At 37.3% G+C, this 15176-nt stretch overlaps 1 protein-coding gene across 1 annotated transcript in view; it reads left to right on the top strand.

Moving 5' to 3' along the window:
* The window catches only part of LOC150098060 (solute carrier family 53 member 1-like), a 235703-nt gene that overhangs the window by 195924 nt on the left and 24603 nt on the right, over positions 1-15176 (top strand). Inside the window, exons 13-14 of the mRNA XM_090406669.1 lie at positions 6474-6640; positions 8919-8921. Of these exons, the coding sequence (XP_090262795.1) occupies positions 6474-6640; positions 8919-8921 (170 nt within the window). The remainder of the gene's footprint in view (positions 1-6473; positions 6641-8918; positions 8922-15176) is intronic.

Raw genomic sequence — 15176 nt, 5'->3', positions numbered from 1 at the left:
TTAACAATATAAGAAAGGATCTGAGAGGAACTGTTCATTTGTTTGCTGATGATGCCAAGTTGGGTAGAGCAATAGTGAGTGCACAAGATGTCAAAATTTTGCAGGATGACTTGGATAGTTTGGAGGACTGGGCTAAGGAGAATGGATGTCAATTTAATGTGGCAAAATGTAAGGTTATGCATTTTGGGGTGAAAAGATTAGCAGCAGTATATCACATTGGTGGAACTGTACTCCAGGAGATTGACGAGGCCAGGGATTTGGGAGTGTTGGTGGATAGGGAGTTGAAGTTTAGGGGGCACATCGCAAAAGTGGCTAAATCAGCTCATCAAATCACTTGGCTTCTGAAAAATACTTTAACATGCAGAGACAAATAAGTTGTTGTTCCACTGTATCGAGCCTTGATAAGACCCCATCTAGACTACTGTGCCCAGATATGGGTTCCAGGGTTTCTTCTTGATGGGGAGAAGGCGGAGAGGATCCAGAGATGTGTGACCAAGATGATAGCAGGTCTATGAAATGAACCTTATGAGAACAGGTTGAAGATTTGCGGGTTGCAGAAATTGGTTAATAGCCGGAAAAAGGGTGATATGATCGAGACATTCAAATTACTGAAGGATTTCTAGAAGATTGATCCAGAAGATATTATCGAAAATATGACTGGTGGTGGGAGGACTAGGGGCCATGTATGGAAGCTGGGCAAGAGCGTGGTTGAAAAAGGTGTTAGAGCTAGGTTTTTTACTTGGATAGTGGTGAATGAGTGGAATAAGCTGCCAGAGTCTGTTGTGGGTGCCATGACTGTAAATCAGTTCAAGGAAGTATGATAGATTCTGTGTGAATGTCGAATAGTTGTTCTTGACATGATGTTAGGGCCTCCCTCGATAAGTCTATGGATTCCTTGGAGTTGCCCATAATAATAATTGAATCTGCATACAACGTCACTCACAAGTCTTTTGTTACTTTTTTCATACCAACATCATTCATTGCAGTCTTCTTTATGCTTCGACACATATCAACAATTCTCTTCATATTACTTTGCATGCATAATTTTTTGTTGTCATGTGCTTTTTCTGTTTTTACTTGTCATGTGCTTTTGCTGTTTTTACTTGTCATCTCCTTTTCCTGTTTCCTATATCAGCCATTTTCTATATCATTTATGTACAAATTAAAACAATAACGGCCCAAGCACAGAGCCTTGAGGCATGCCACTGATCACCTGCCTCATCCTGGACTCTGCTCCTCCATACACCACTTTCTGGTATCTCTCCCTTAGTCATTCTCTTATCCATATCACCAGTTTAGTATCCATCTCCATCTGCTCCAATTTGCACAACAGTATTCCGTGGGAATACTGCTGTGCAAATAACAATAACGGCCCAAGCACAGAGTCTTGAGGCACACCACTGGTCACCTGCCTCATCCTGGACTCTGCTCCTCCATACACCACTTTCTGGTATCTCTCCCTTAGTTATTCTCTTATCCATATCACCAGTATCCATCTCCATCTGCTCCAATTTGCACAACAGTATTCCTTGGGGTATCCTGTCAAAAGCCTTAGCAAAATCCAGCTACCACTGTGTAGCCATTTCCTTTGTCCAACTCAGTTGTCATTCTATTATAAAAAGTTAATAAATTGCTAAGGCAGGATCGACCTTTAACAAAACCATGTTGGCCCCTATAGAGTATCATATTCTGATCCACCCATTCTTGAATTCTGTCTTTAAAAACTTTTCCAATACTTTTATCACCACTCCCAAGATGGTGATTGGTCTGTAATTATCTACTGCAGTCTTAGAGCCACCTTTATGCAAAGGAACTACTTTACCTTCCTTCCACTCCCTAGGGACCATACCAGAGTTCAAACTTAAGTTAAATAACCAAGTAAGAGGCATTGACAATTCCTTTGCACATTCACGCAACACCCGAGCTGATATTTCATCTAAACCTACAGCAGTGTTTGCATTTAAATTCTGCAATATACTAAGTACCTCTGATTTATTAACTTCAATTCTCACATTGGTTGTTGCTACAGGTACAGAGATATCCTCACTTGGGTGATAGACTTTTGAAAAGTGATCACTCAGTAACTCTACTATTACATCTGAATTTGTCACCTCAATACCATCAGCACCCACTAAAGTTATCCTTCCGAAGTCATTTTTCCTTTTACTTGTCACATAGTGGAAGAACTCTTTGGGATTATCCTTGATCTCCTTGACTAAAGTCTTCTCATAATCTGATTTGGCTTTTCTTACTATGCTGGTAACCTTCCTAGCTTGAGCCTTGTACTGATCTCCTTTCTCCTTGTAAATTCTCCATAACATTTTCTTTTTTTGCAGATCAAGCAGATCAGATACCCACCAATTTTATCCTATGCACTGCTAACATCTTTCCCCTGCAATATGTTCTGCCATGGGACGACTGTAAGCTCACTCTGAAGCTTGTTATAATTACCTAACCTGTAGTTCCATATATATGCCCCTTCTTAAGAGAAAAATAATCCACAAATTTTGCAACCTCCCAAAGTCAATACCACATGATCGCTCTCACCAATTGGAGGTAATGAGGATACCTTTCTTATGCATATGTCCTCTGACAAGGTCCAACACTCTCACACCATGAGTCTCTTCAGTTATGTGCTGTTTCAAGTAATTATCTCTTAGAAGTGTATGAATTCCATTTCTTTTTTGCCACATGATATTTCCTCTTTCCGATTGATATCACCATAATTAAAATCCCCCATAATAATTACTAACCCTGCATTCATTGCACTAATTTGCTGATTCATAAATTCAATATCACCCCCTCTACCCCCCCTTCGCCTATAGCAGCAATCAACTGTATACTTGGTTGCATTGGTCACTATTTCACACCAGATGCCTCAAATGAACTATCATTAACATGTCTATCCTCTTGATATACTACTCTTTGACTACAACTCATCAGCTATCATCAACAGTACTCTTCCCCCATTCTATCTTCTCTATCCTCCCTGAAAATACTATACCCATCACATTCAATTCTAGTAACCATATCTTCTGCTGAAAGCCAAGTTTCACTAATGCCTATAACTTTTGGTGAGATTGCACTGACTAATGCCAAAAATTCTTTCCTCTTATTTCAAATGCTTCTTACATAAGTATACAAAAATTGCAGACTTCCTTTAGTTCTTGTACCAGCTTTAGAACTGATATACATGTCACTAATTTCAGTAGTTTTTAGCAGATTTATTTCAGATTTTTATGCACTCTATTCTGCAATTTATTCCATGAAAAAGGATCAACAAATATACATTCACTGCATAAGTTTCTCCCTCTTACGCTCAACCTTTTCAATTTTAGTTTTCAACTTGTTCAGAAAACAGTAACTTCTTCAATCACTTATGACCTTCCATGTTCAGATGCAATCCATCTCTTGCATACAGCTGTCTTTTGCTTTCAAACACACACTCCAGGCATCAACAAATTTCAGACTTCTTTTTTTTTGCACATTCTTGCAATCATATCATTCATTATCATCGCTCATCTATTTAACTCATAATTGTCAAAACAAGGACACACGCTCTCCTCCCTTTGACACTTTTCTTTGAGGAAGAAAAGTGTCAATATCGTGATCTAACATATCATGTTAGATCATGATATCTATGATATCATGATCTAACAATGTTCTTAAATCTTTTGCTACCCGATTAATACTACCACTCAGGTCATTTGTACCCACCATAACTATCATCTTTTCTGCATCATGCATTGATCCACCAGCCAAGCACTCCTCAGACATACTGCTCTCCATACCCTTAATCATAGAATCACCATATATTGTACCACTCATGACTTCATTCAAATCCAAACAAGCGTCACTCAATGCCTCATTTTCTATGCTATTCAGCATGACTCTCCCAGTTTCATTACTTTCCCTCAACGCTCTTCTACTAACTCCCTCACTTTTACAACATCTCATTTCTTCTAGACCTCTTATGCTTTCATTCTGTTGACTCCAATCACTCCCATACTATTTATTACTTCTTCATTCACCAAAGACTCTCTTACTCAATCCTGTTCTAGTTACTTCAGCTAAAGTAATCTCCATAGTCCTAATTTCTCTATTCAAAAAATTTAACTCAGTTTTAATTTCCAGAACCTCCCCTTACTGAGCACTTCCAATTCCTCTTGCCAGAGATGGCCACTTCATTTTCATACTTGGAAAAGCCTAAACAGACTCCGGACGACAGGATGCTGCAAACAAAACCTCATTTGGGGTTTTGTTTGCAGCATCAAATGGGGCTACCTCACTGGCCCAGACAATTGTGAGTGTGGGACAACCCAGTCCATGGAACACCTTCTTTCTTGTCCCTTTCTTCCATCACCTTGTGCAAAAGAGGACCTCATATCCTGCACAGAAAGAGCAGTTGATTGTGCAAGATACTGGAGGAACATCTGACCATGTTTATTGTATATAAATTATGTATATAGTTTCCTTTTTTTTCATATTTAATTATTATTCCCCCTGTATAATTCACCTACCAAATCTAAGCTGATCTCATTGTAATGTATCCTAATTTATTGTAAATCATGTTGTACCACTTACTTACTACTGTACTACTTACTTGTGTTTGGATATGAAATAAATAAATGAACTCCTGCCAAAGCTCTTGTTAAATTATATTTAACAAGAAATTGTATTCTTCTTTAATCCTTTCTCTCCCTTACTCAATCCTTTTAGTTACTTCAGTTAAAGTAATCTCCATAGTCCTAATTTCTCTATTCAAAAAATTTAACTCAGTTTTAATTTCCAGAACCTCCTTACTGTGCACTTCCAATTCCTCTTGCCAGAGATGAAGGTCACTTTTTCATTTTCATGAACTCCTGCCAAAGCGCTTGCTAAATTATATTTAATCCTTTATCCAAGCATAAGCAAACAAAGTTTGCATATGAAAAAAAAAAAATTTCGAACCATTAACTTTGCAAAAACTGCATGCATGTCTTTTTTTTATCATCTTATAAGGTAACCAAAAAAGTCTGTGCAGTTTTTCATAATAAAAATTCAACAAGTGCAGAAATTTTCATAAAACATTTTATTCATTAAAGTAAACACCTTTACATCTACAACTCTTTCCCAACGAGATACAAGTTTGTAAATTCCGCTTTTATAAAACATTTTGTCTTTAGATGCAATAAACCTAGCCACCTTTGCTTCAATCTCTGTTTTACTGTGGAACTCTATTTCACATGCGATTGTCTAGCACCAAAAAAAAAGTGATAATTGCTTGGAGAAATCTCAGGAGAATATGGAAGATGAGGGAGTATCTCCCATCCTAAAGCACAAATCTTCTCATGGGTAAGTTTTGCAGTATGAGGTTTTGCATTGTACCTTAAGAATAGCATTTTTTTCCTATTAATTAGTCCTGGCTGTTTCTGAAGTAATGCATCTTATACATGCTCAAGTTGCATCGAGTAGATCTCAGCCATAATAATTGTTTGGCCTGCAGCGAGAAACTCATAGTGGACGATAACAGCTCCAGTTCTCTCACACACACACACACACACACACACACACACACACACACACACACACACACACACACACACACACAGCATAGTCTTCTGGGGATGAAGTGATGCCTTTGAAGTGTGCAGTACTGAATTGTTTGGTGACAACCAATGATTAAGTTCGCTTCCTGTTAGAGTACAAGATCCATTTTTTCACAAATGAGCAAGTAATCCAAAAATGGCTAATTTTTATGACATGAAAGAAATGAAGAACAAATTGATAGCCTTTGAAGTTTATTGTCATCTGATAATGCATGTGGAATCCATTTGCTTAGCTTCCATGATTTTCCCATTTGATGCAAGTGTAAACAGATTATTTCACCACTCACATTAAACATTTGTGAAATTTCTTGACATGTTAATGTGGAATTATTTTCAACAGCAGCATGTAATTCTTCATTATCAATAATGGAGGGTCTTCCTGAATATGGTGCATCTTCAAGTGATTCATCACCAGAAACAAATTTTTTAAACCATTTCTGTGCAGTACGTTCTGCCACCACATCTTTTCCAAATGCCACACATATTTTATAGGACATTTCTGATGCCTTCGAACTGAGTTTAAATTCATAAAGCAAACAAGCTCGAATTACACCAGGTTCAGCTGACATTTTAAAAAGGCTCAAAGTCAGTGAAAAAGAGTACACATCAAGTTAGAGCACACCCATTGACTGATGCATACATACCTATGCCTTATGACACATACAAAAAATTGGCTCTGCAAACCACTACAAAATAAAAGAAGTAATTGCAGCAAACTCTACCAAAAACTGCACAAACTTTTTTGGTTATCTAATATAATTTTATTTATCTGAATAGCACCACAGAAAACATTTATTTATTTATTTATTTCAAACCACATCAACAATAAAATAGTATTTGACTTATCTTTTTATTTATTCATTTATTATTATTTTTTCTCCATAGATGCTTATATTTCATCAAGTGACAATCCATTCTTTTACCTTTGGATTATTTCTGCTATAGTTAGTTCTTTCTATACATATATTTGGGATGTAAAGATGGACTGGGGATTATTTGACAAGAATGCTGGAGAAAACAAATTTCTTAGAGAGGAAACAGTTTATCCTAGTGTAGGTTACAAACCAAGTGCTTTATAAACCTTTATGAAGAACTTTGGAAAAGTCTGGATTAAACATTAAATTCTTTATAGTAATAACAATAATTATCTTCATGTAAAAGCTGCATAATGTAAATAAGCATATACAGTTTGTTTATCTTATTGTTGGTTATTATGTATTATTGAAGATATATAACATTTACACACATACAAGTTCCTCAAGCAGCCAACTGTCAAAGAAGTCTGACCAGATTGAATATCTTCCTGTTCTAGATACATTTGTACTGAGTGTACACTGCTGCTTTGTGCCACTGAATGCCAATTCTCTTTAGGTCTCATTTGATATTTGTCAATCTATCTCGCCAAAGCAATCGGCCGTAATTTCTGCCCAACACTATTCCCACCTCTATCATATCCAGATGACTCCATTGCATCATCTCCTACAGAAAAGGCCAATCTCCTGGCCTCACACTTTGCCTCCAATGCACGCACAATCGACAATGGCAAATGTCCCCAACCATTCCAGATGTCCAACATACAATGCCCACCATATCCTTTTGCCAGAAAGAGATCAGCAAAACATTGTCTAAATTAGACACAAAAAAAGTCTCCTGGCCCTGATGGCATTCCTCCAATTGTCCTGAAGGTTTGCACACCAGAACTGTCTCCTGTCCTATGTCGCTTATATATACTGTCTTACTCCACTGGTATTCCATCCCACAGCCTGGAAATTAGCCTATATTCAACCCATTCCCAAAAAGGGTGACAAGTCACTGCCATCCAACTACCACCCCCATCTTGCTCACCTCAGTCCTGTCTAAAGTAATGGAAAAAATTATCAATTCCCAACTCCTACACTACCTTGAAACTACCTGTCCAATAAATGACCACCAGTATGGATTCCGTTGCTGCCGATCAACAGGAGATCTGCTCACACCCATCTCTGGTCAAATGCCATGGAGAAGTTTGACAAATCTCAAGCAGTTGGACTTGATATTTCCAAGGCATTTGACCGCATCTGGCACAAGGGCTTACTAAGCAAGCTGCCATCATTTGGTCTATCTCAAGACCTCTGTAATTGGATTGCTAGTTTTCTGTCTGGATGCTCACTATGTGTGGTGGTGGATGGCACCTTATCCTCTCACCATTCAACTAATGCTGGGGTTCCTCAAGGCTCTGTTCTCTCACCAACCCTCTTCCTACTATATATCATATCAATGACCTACTTCAGCTTATCTCCAACCCAATACACAGTTTTGCAGATGACAGCACATTGCACTCCTCTCTTTCTTTTGATAAACCTTACTCCACACATCTCATCTCAACCTATAGATCAGCAACCACCACTGCCCTTAATTCAGACCTCCAATGGGGTTCAGATACCCTAGTCAATTTAAATGCAAATAAAACCCAGTACTGTCTCATTTCTCATAGAAAAGAACCAGTTTCTCCCAGTATTATTTTTGACAATACCCAAATTTCCAGACAATCTGAGATTTCTCTTCTTGGAATTACCCTGACATCAAGCCTCTCCTGCATAAACACATAACAACCATTGCTTCCTCAGCATATAAAAAACTAGGATTTCTCTTTCGCTCAAGACATTACTTCACCCCTGATCAGCTATTAACCTTATACAAATCACAAATCCGCCCAACCATCGAATACTGCTCCCACATATGGGGTGGGACCCCGAAAGCTCCCTTAAATTGCTCAACTCCATACAGAGGAGAGCAGTCAGGCTTATTAATGACCCATCTCTTACCAACTCCCTTCCCCCACTTTCATACAGATGATTGGTCTCTCCACTATGTGTCTTCTACAAATATTTCCATGGAAAATGTTCATTCGAAATAGCATCAATAATTCCCCCCACTTAGTACTAAGATCATTGGAATACGTGCAGCTGCTCTGCTCGACATCCCTACACAGTGCACCTTGAAATCCACAGAACAAATTTCTTCTCCTCCTTTTTCTTCCCTGCAACCGCTATACTATGGACCAGCCTTCTCCTTGATGTGTTCCCTAGGGAATACAATCTAGTCATTCAAATCTAATGTGAACAAGTACCTTCTTTCCCAACCCATTACTAATGTACTATAGATTGATCTATCAACCTCTCGTGTATGGGCTCAACATAAAAAAAAAAAAAAAAAAAAAAAAAAAAAAAAAAAAAAACCATTAAATATAATAACTATGGTGAAGCTGGCTTCTCTGATCATGCCCTGAACACTTTACATAGAATTGACTGGTTCACACTGAAACCTGGTATGAACGTAAATTTAAGGAAGCCTGTGAGATTCTTATCAACCACCCTAATCTGAACAATAGTGATGGTCTAAAAATCCCAAGCATACGGAAGGCACATCTACCCACGGACCTTTCTCCCTAAGAGTTAACTATAAACAGGACTGTAGATAATCCAGAATCTTAAATCTAATATAACAATTGTCATGTTAAATTAGGACATCATTATTACTTTAAGAAAATCTATATATGAAAGAATGTTTCTCTTGTGTTATCTTAAATAGAATTTAGCTTTGATGTAGTTTCTAAATAATTAATTTTATCTGTTTATATACACACACACACACACACATACATATAATTTTTTTTTTATATTATATTTTCACTAGAGGTCATGCCAGTAGAATAACCATTGATCAAATCATTGTCTCTTTAGCATACTGTGTGAAATGTAACTCAGCTTGTCCTTGTATATTTGTATGTACTCCAGATGATGACCTTAATATGAAGGTCGAAATGTCAGGAAATTAAAATACTTATTTATAATATGGTTGTAAAGTCCATAATTTCTAAAATGAATGCTGATCATAGGCATCCTTGCCAACCTGAAGTCCAGTAAGTTAATCCAACACCTGTTCCTACCTTGGCTTTCAGCTCACTGTACAAGTTAGCTATCAACCTGATAATGTATTGAGGAAAACCCATTCATTTTATTACATCCCACAATTTCAAATATTGAACTTATTTGTCAAATACAGTCAAAAGCTTTGGAGCAGTCTATGAAACATATTACCATAGGGAGTCTAAATTTATACTTTTCAATGGTCTGTCTAAGGCAAAGAATCTGATTTCTGGTACTTTTTCCTTTCTTAAAATCTGCTTGTTCCTCAGGCATCTCTGCCTCAATTTTGGAGTCCTATTTAGAATGATCTTTAATAAAATCTTGTTTGTATGAGAGATTAAACTAATAGCTCTATAGTTCTTGCAATCCTTCATATCTCCCTTCTTGTGAAGACCGACTTCTTCCAATCTCTAGGCCATGATTCTGTCTCCCAAATCCTTGTAATCAAGCTATGAAACACTCGTATCCCTCCATCCCCTGTAGCCTTCTTCTTTTGCTGGGATTCCATCTACATCCAGGACCTTATTGCTGTTAAGCTGTTTAATTGGTCCTTCAGCCTCATGCCTAAGTGAGGAGAATCCAAATCAAAATTTTCTTGATAAGAGGGCCCCTCCAAGTTTTCCTTATCCTCTCTGCTACAATTACTCACAGTACTCTTTCCATCTGTTTTTGATTTCCAGTTCTTCTGTTAGCACTGTTCCATTCCTGTCTTTGATGACATTCAATTTTGGCTTAAACTGAACTTTAGGTCATGAACTAAATGAAACATTCTTTCTTTTAAAATTGTCTCTTCATACTTATTAGCATAAAATTTTTACTTGTCTTATATCTTTTCTCACCTCTCTGTGTAATCTTTTATATTCTTCAGTCCTTGCTCTCTTTGTTTCACCAACCGCTTGTTTTCGATCAGATCCCATGTTGAATCTGATATCCATAACTCTCTTGGTCTTCTAATTGGGCCTAGATACTTCTTGACTATATCTTTTCACAACATTTCAGGCAAGTTTTCCTCTCTCAAAAAGATCATCCAACTATGTTGAAGTTTCTCCTGTGAATTCATTAGGGATTATGCTGACATCCAGTCTTGTGGGATGGGCCTGACTTAGAAGATTGCAGAGGAGTGTCAGTCTTACTTTGGCTCTTACTAGTTGATAGTCAGTACCACAGTCTGCTCCTGGACAAGTATGCACATCGAAGATGCTTGTTTTTCACTGTTGGAGAGCCAGGATGTAATCAATCTGGTGCCTTGACCCATCAGTGTTTAGATGTTCAAATATAGGTCTGTTGTGGGTGTTTCTGGAAGCAAGTATCAGTAATAACTAATCTGTTAGCATGGACAAATTCCCACAGTCTTTCGCCATGAATGTTATGTTTGCCCAGACCAATCATTCCACACTCAGGCCTTACTCTCGTACTCTTTCCCACTTTTGCTTTAAAGTCCCCTACAGTGAAAAAGACCCCCCTTCTTGGCAGAGAGTTCAACACAGTCTGCAGGTTTTCGTAGCACTCCTCTCTCTCCAGGCCTGTCTGTGTGGGGTACACAAACTATGATGATTGACACATTGGTAGGATGAGCCTTAAGTTTAATACAATGTATCCTGTCATTAACAGGATTATAACCGAGAAGAGCTCTTGCCTGAACTTTCCTTAGTACACAGCTGCTCCATGATGTTTTGAGTCACCTCCTGAATAAATAACTAGTTTACCATCCTGTAAATTTTATACCTTTCCATCTCTTTACAGACAATACCAAGAGTACCCATCTGTAGACCCCCCCTCCTGTATATTCCAAGTGCTGATATCAAGTTTACCTCTGAGATTAATCCCATACCTTCTGTATTCCTCATTCACAGTGACAATGATTTGTGTTGGAGAATGTAATATACTTCTCAAACAGGGCCCTCTGCTTAAGCCCTGAATATGGCTCTGATTATTCTGCACGACAACCAATGCAGCATGAGATGTATTATAAAGCACATACATATTAGGATTTTGGAGTGAAGTCACTATATTATCTCTACCTCCTTTTAGCATTTCTGCAGTAATCTCATCACATCTGGGTGATTTATGAAGTTTTAATTTACTAGTGGCCAATCTAATTTCAGACAGTGTACTGGGACTGATATCAAATTAGGAAGTCAAACTAGCTGTTCAAGGACAACTGGATCAGAAGACTGAATATTGTTTAAAAGGTCATCAGAATGCTCTGTTCACTTTGCCATGATGGTATCTTGTCCTTCAATCTTTATCTTTTAATGACTTCACTGCATTCTCCCTATTCCTATTAATAACTTCATATAGTCCTTTGTGATTATTCTCTTTAGCTGTATTGTCTGCCATGTTGTTTAACCAGGAGTTTTATCGATTTTCAACTGTGCTTTTACTTGTTTATTAATTTCACTTTATCTTAGTCTTCTCATTATTTGAATGCTGCTCCAGCCTCTTTCTGTATTCTCTTCTTTCAGCAATTAACTGCATTGCCTCACTCCTCAAATAATTCTGCTTTTGCATCTCTCTCTCTCTCTCTCTCTAAGCCCTAAAACAGATTTATTAGTTTCATGCACAGCCTTTCTTAAAGTCATCCCATATACTTTCTGCATTAAAATCTTGTGGGTTAGCTCTTTCATAACACCTGAGTAACTCATCCTGATCAATTCTAGCAATACTGCACTGCCCAATGCATCAGTGTTAAAAGAGATAGTGGGAGCCCTTGGTGTACATTTTTGAAGCTTCATTTGCAGTGCTCTTAACAAGTTAGTGGTCATATCCATCTCTGTATCTTTGTATGTCCTAGTGATCCACACGAAACTTATCCTTTTATTAGTAATTCACCATGTTCTTGTGCATACCATCAGGTGAGACCATTAGAATATTTTACAGGTGAACTTGTAAATATCTTTATGCTTGAAATAGGTGTTGGTTATTCTTGGCCCATTTAGCTTGCGTAACTCAAGGAGTCTCTCTCTGTCACTATTGTCACTTCAATTACTAATTCCAAATGGTCCTATTACTTCTGCCCAGTAATTGGAGCCAATGCATTTAAATCCTCTCAAATAACATAACTGTTATGTCATCTTTCTTAAAGCTGCCTATTATGTCTTGTAGCTAGTTAAAGAAGCACTCTTTCTCATAATCTTCTGAATTCTCGGTAGAAGCAAAGTAACTAACTACATTCAGAGACTTAATCCCAGTTTTAAATTTAGTAACCAAGAACCTTACATTAATATAGTTATTATCGAAGAAGAGCATTACCTGCATTTCTATTAAGTAAGTCATACACCTTGCAGATGTTTACCATCCTAATGCCTCAGTATATGGATTGTGTACTACCTTTCTCTATCCATTTTACTTATTGTACAGCAAGAATTTCCAAGTTGTACTTGCAAAATTCTTTGGTGAGGCCATCAAGCAAAAAGTCTTGTTTTGGTGTCCTTATGTTCCAGGTTCCTGGAAAAACCACCATGCTCAATCACAGTAAACTCAAAAAAAGAAACACTATTTTTAGAATCTGCGGCAGCACTCAGAAATCAACCAAATTTAAATAAATATGTTGCATAAAACTCCCCAAAATTTGGGAAACATTAATTATCAGAGATCCCACCTTACATCCTAAGCCAGTACCCATAGAGGGCTCACCACCTAGATAAGACTTTAGAGTCACCCATGTGTTTCACTTAGTATTGTGTTGTATTTGAGTGTGTGTTAAATTCATTTTTTTTTATCCCTGAAGATGTCTTAGTGACCGACATGAAATATTGGAAGCATTAAAATCAGTTTTAATCCTTTCCAAGTGCTGTAATTCCATTAAGCCTCCAAAATGACCTCTGCTGTGAATTTGTCACCAGCTGATATTAGATATCTTGTGTATCAGCTACCTGAGTTGAGAGATGCAGGCGGTGGCTTCTTTTTCACAAAGGCCTTTGTGAAAAAGAAGTATTTATTTTATAGTGCAAAGAAGTTGTTATTATATAGTGTAGCAGTATTTATTCCATCTTCAAATTCAAAACTTAATCAAATACAATCAGTTTAAATGGTCTAGTCCAGGGGTCGCCAAAATTATTTGCCCGTCGACCCCTTCAAGAGTTTCTTGACTTTTTATCGACCCCTATATTTTACTATTACGTAATTATAATAGGACAAGCAAAAAAAGATGCTTATGTGAGTTTTTAGATTGTTTATTTTATAGTTACAGTGTTTATTGTATGTATAATATAGTATATATTATTATATTACTATTACTACTACTATTACTATCACTAGTAAATATCACTGATATTACTAGTGATATTAATAAACTACTGGTATTAATATCACTGCTATTACTACCAGCGCTGCTCAACTCTTCAACATAGAGAAGTTTAGTTCGTGAATGAATAATGATTGAATTATAATATGTATGTTGATGAATTTTAGAACATTAACGCTCACTTGTATGTCGATGCGCAAAAATGAGACTGGGATCGAATACTTGTAAGTATCAGTAAATAAGAACCACGCATGTGTTGCAATCTCGCTCCCACTGCGCCGGCCGGCAGGAACCACCAACATCCGTTTATTGGTAAATACGTAATTTTGGCCTACTTGATTGGCCTCAGTAACTATTTTCATGACCTTACTCCATCTTACAGGTCCTATTCATGGACCTGTAAGATGGAGGTACTGATCCCACAATTCACTCTTAATTGCGTTGTCATTACCTCCATGTCTTTTGTCATGGAGGTAATCCAAGTTAACCAAATTAAATATTACCCATACAATGATGTCTTATATTTTTCTGTCGACCCCCAATCGACCCCTAACAATGTCATATTGACCCCTTTGGTGACTACTGGTCTAGTCTGATCCTTGTAAAGTCAACCACTCCTCAGCAAAGTGTATAAATAGTACAGTGGTAGTTGGTATTTCTTCCTACCACAGATATTATGCTTATGCTGGCAATACTTTATCATCATAATCCCTTTTGCCACTAGAAGATGGGGTGGATTGGCCAAGAGAGGCTATATTTTGCACTTCATTAACCATTATGACTCTTGTATTTTGCAACTTCCAGGGATAACCTTTTGTCCTTGTTCCTTCCTCTCTTTCTACCATATGAAAAATCCCCCCCAGTGTTAATCTAGTAAATACCTTTTAAAAGCTTACCTATCTCTGTCATCTTCAGTCCTGATATAATTTCATTATCCACCATCATGCACCCTCTTATTCCATCCCCCTTCAAATCACAGTGACCATATCTAAGCACAGTAATCCAGATGTTTTCTGATCAGATCTTTACACAATGGAATCACCACTCTTATTTCTTCTGACTAATACTTCTCCTCAATACTGCAGCAATTCTCTGGGTTGTATTCTCAATATTTGCATCAGGTCCTCTGAACTTCAAATTTCACACCAAGATCCTCTACTTCTTCCAGTGTAACTCAATCAAATAAGTATGAGTCATCCCTTCTATGGATCTGAAATTTCAAAACCTTATGTTTAGCTGCATTAAAATTATATCTTCATTCATCTATTCACTGCTCCAACTTATATGTATTGAAGAGCCAAAACATCAGTACTATTACTAATAACTCTCTCTCAAGCTTCACATCATCTGCAGACAAATGAATATCTTCCTGTATTCTAGTAACCGGCCTGGTTGGCTGAGTGATTAGCATATCAACTCTCCAGCCAAAAGGCT

Source organism: Typopeltis vanoorti, chromosome 16 (genome assembly GCF_054136105.1).
Source record: "Typopeltis vanoorti isolate ZY-2024b chromosome 16, IOZ_Tvanoo_1.0, whole genome shotgun sequence".
NCBI lineage: Eukaryota > Metazoa > Arthropoda > Arachnida > Uropygi > Thelyphonidae > Typopeltis > Typopeltis vanoorti.
Note: the sequence above shows the minus strand (reverse complement) of the source record. Positions and strands in the feature narration are given on the sequence as shown.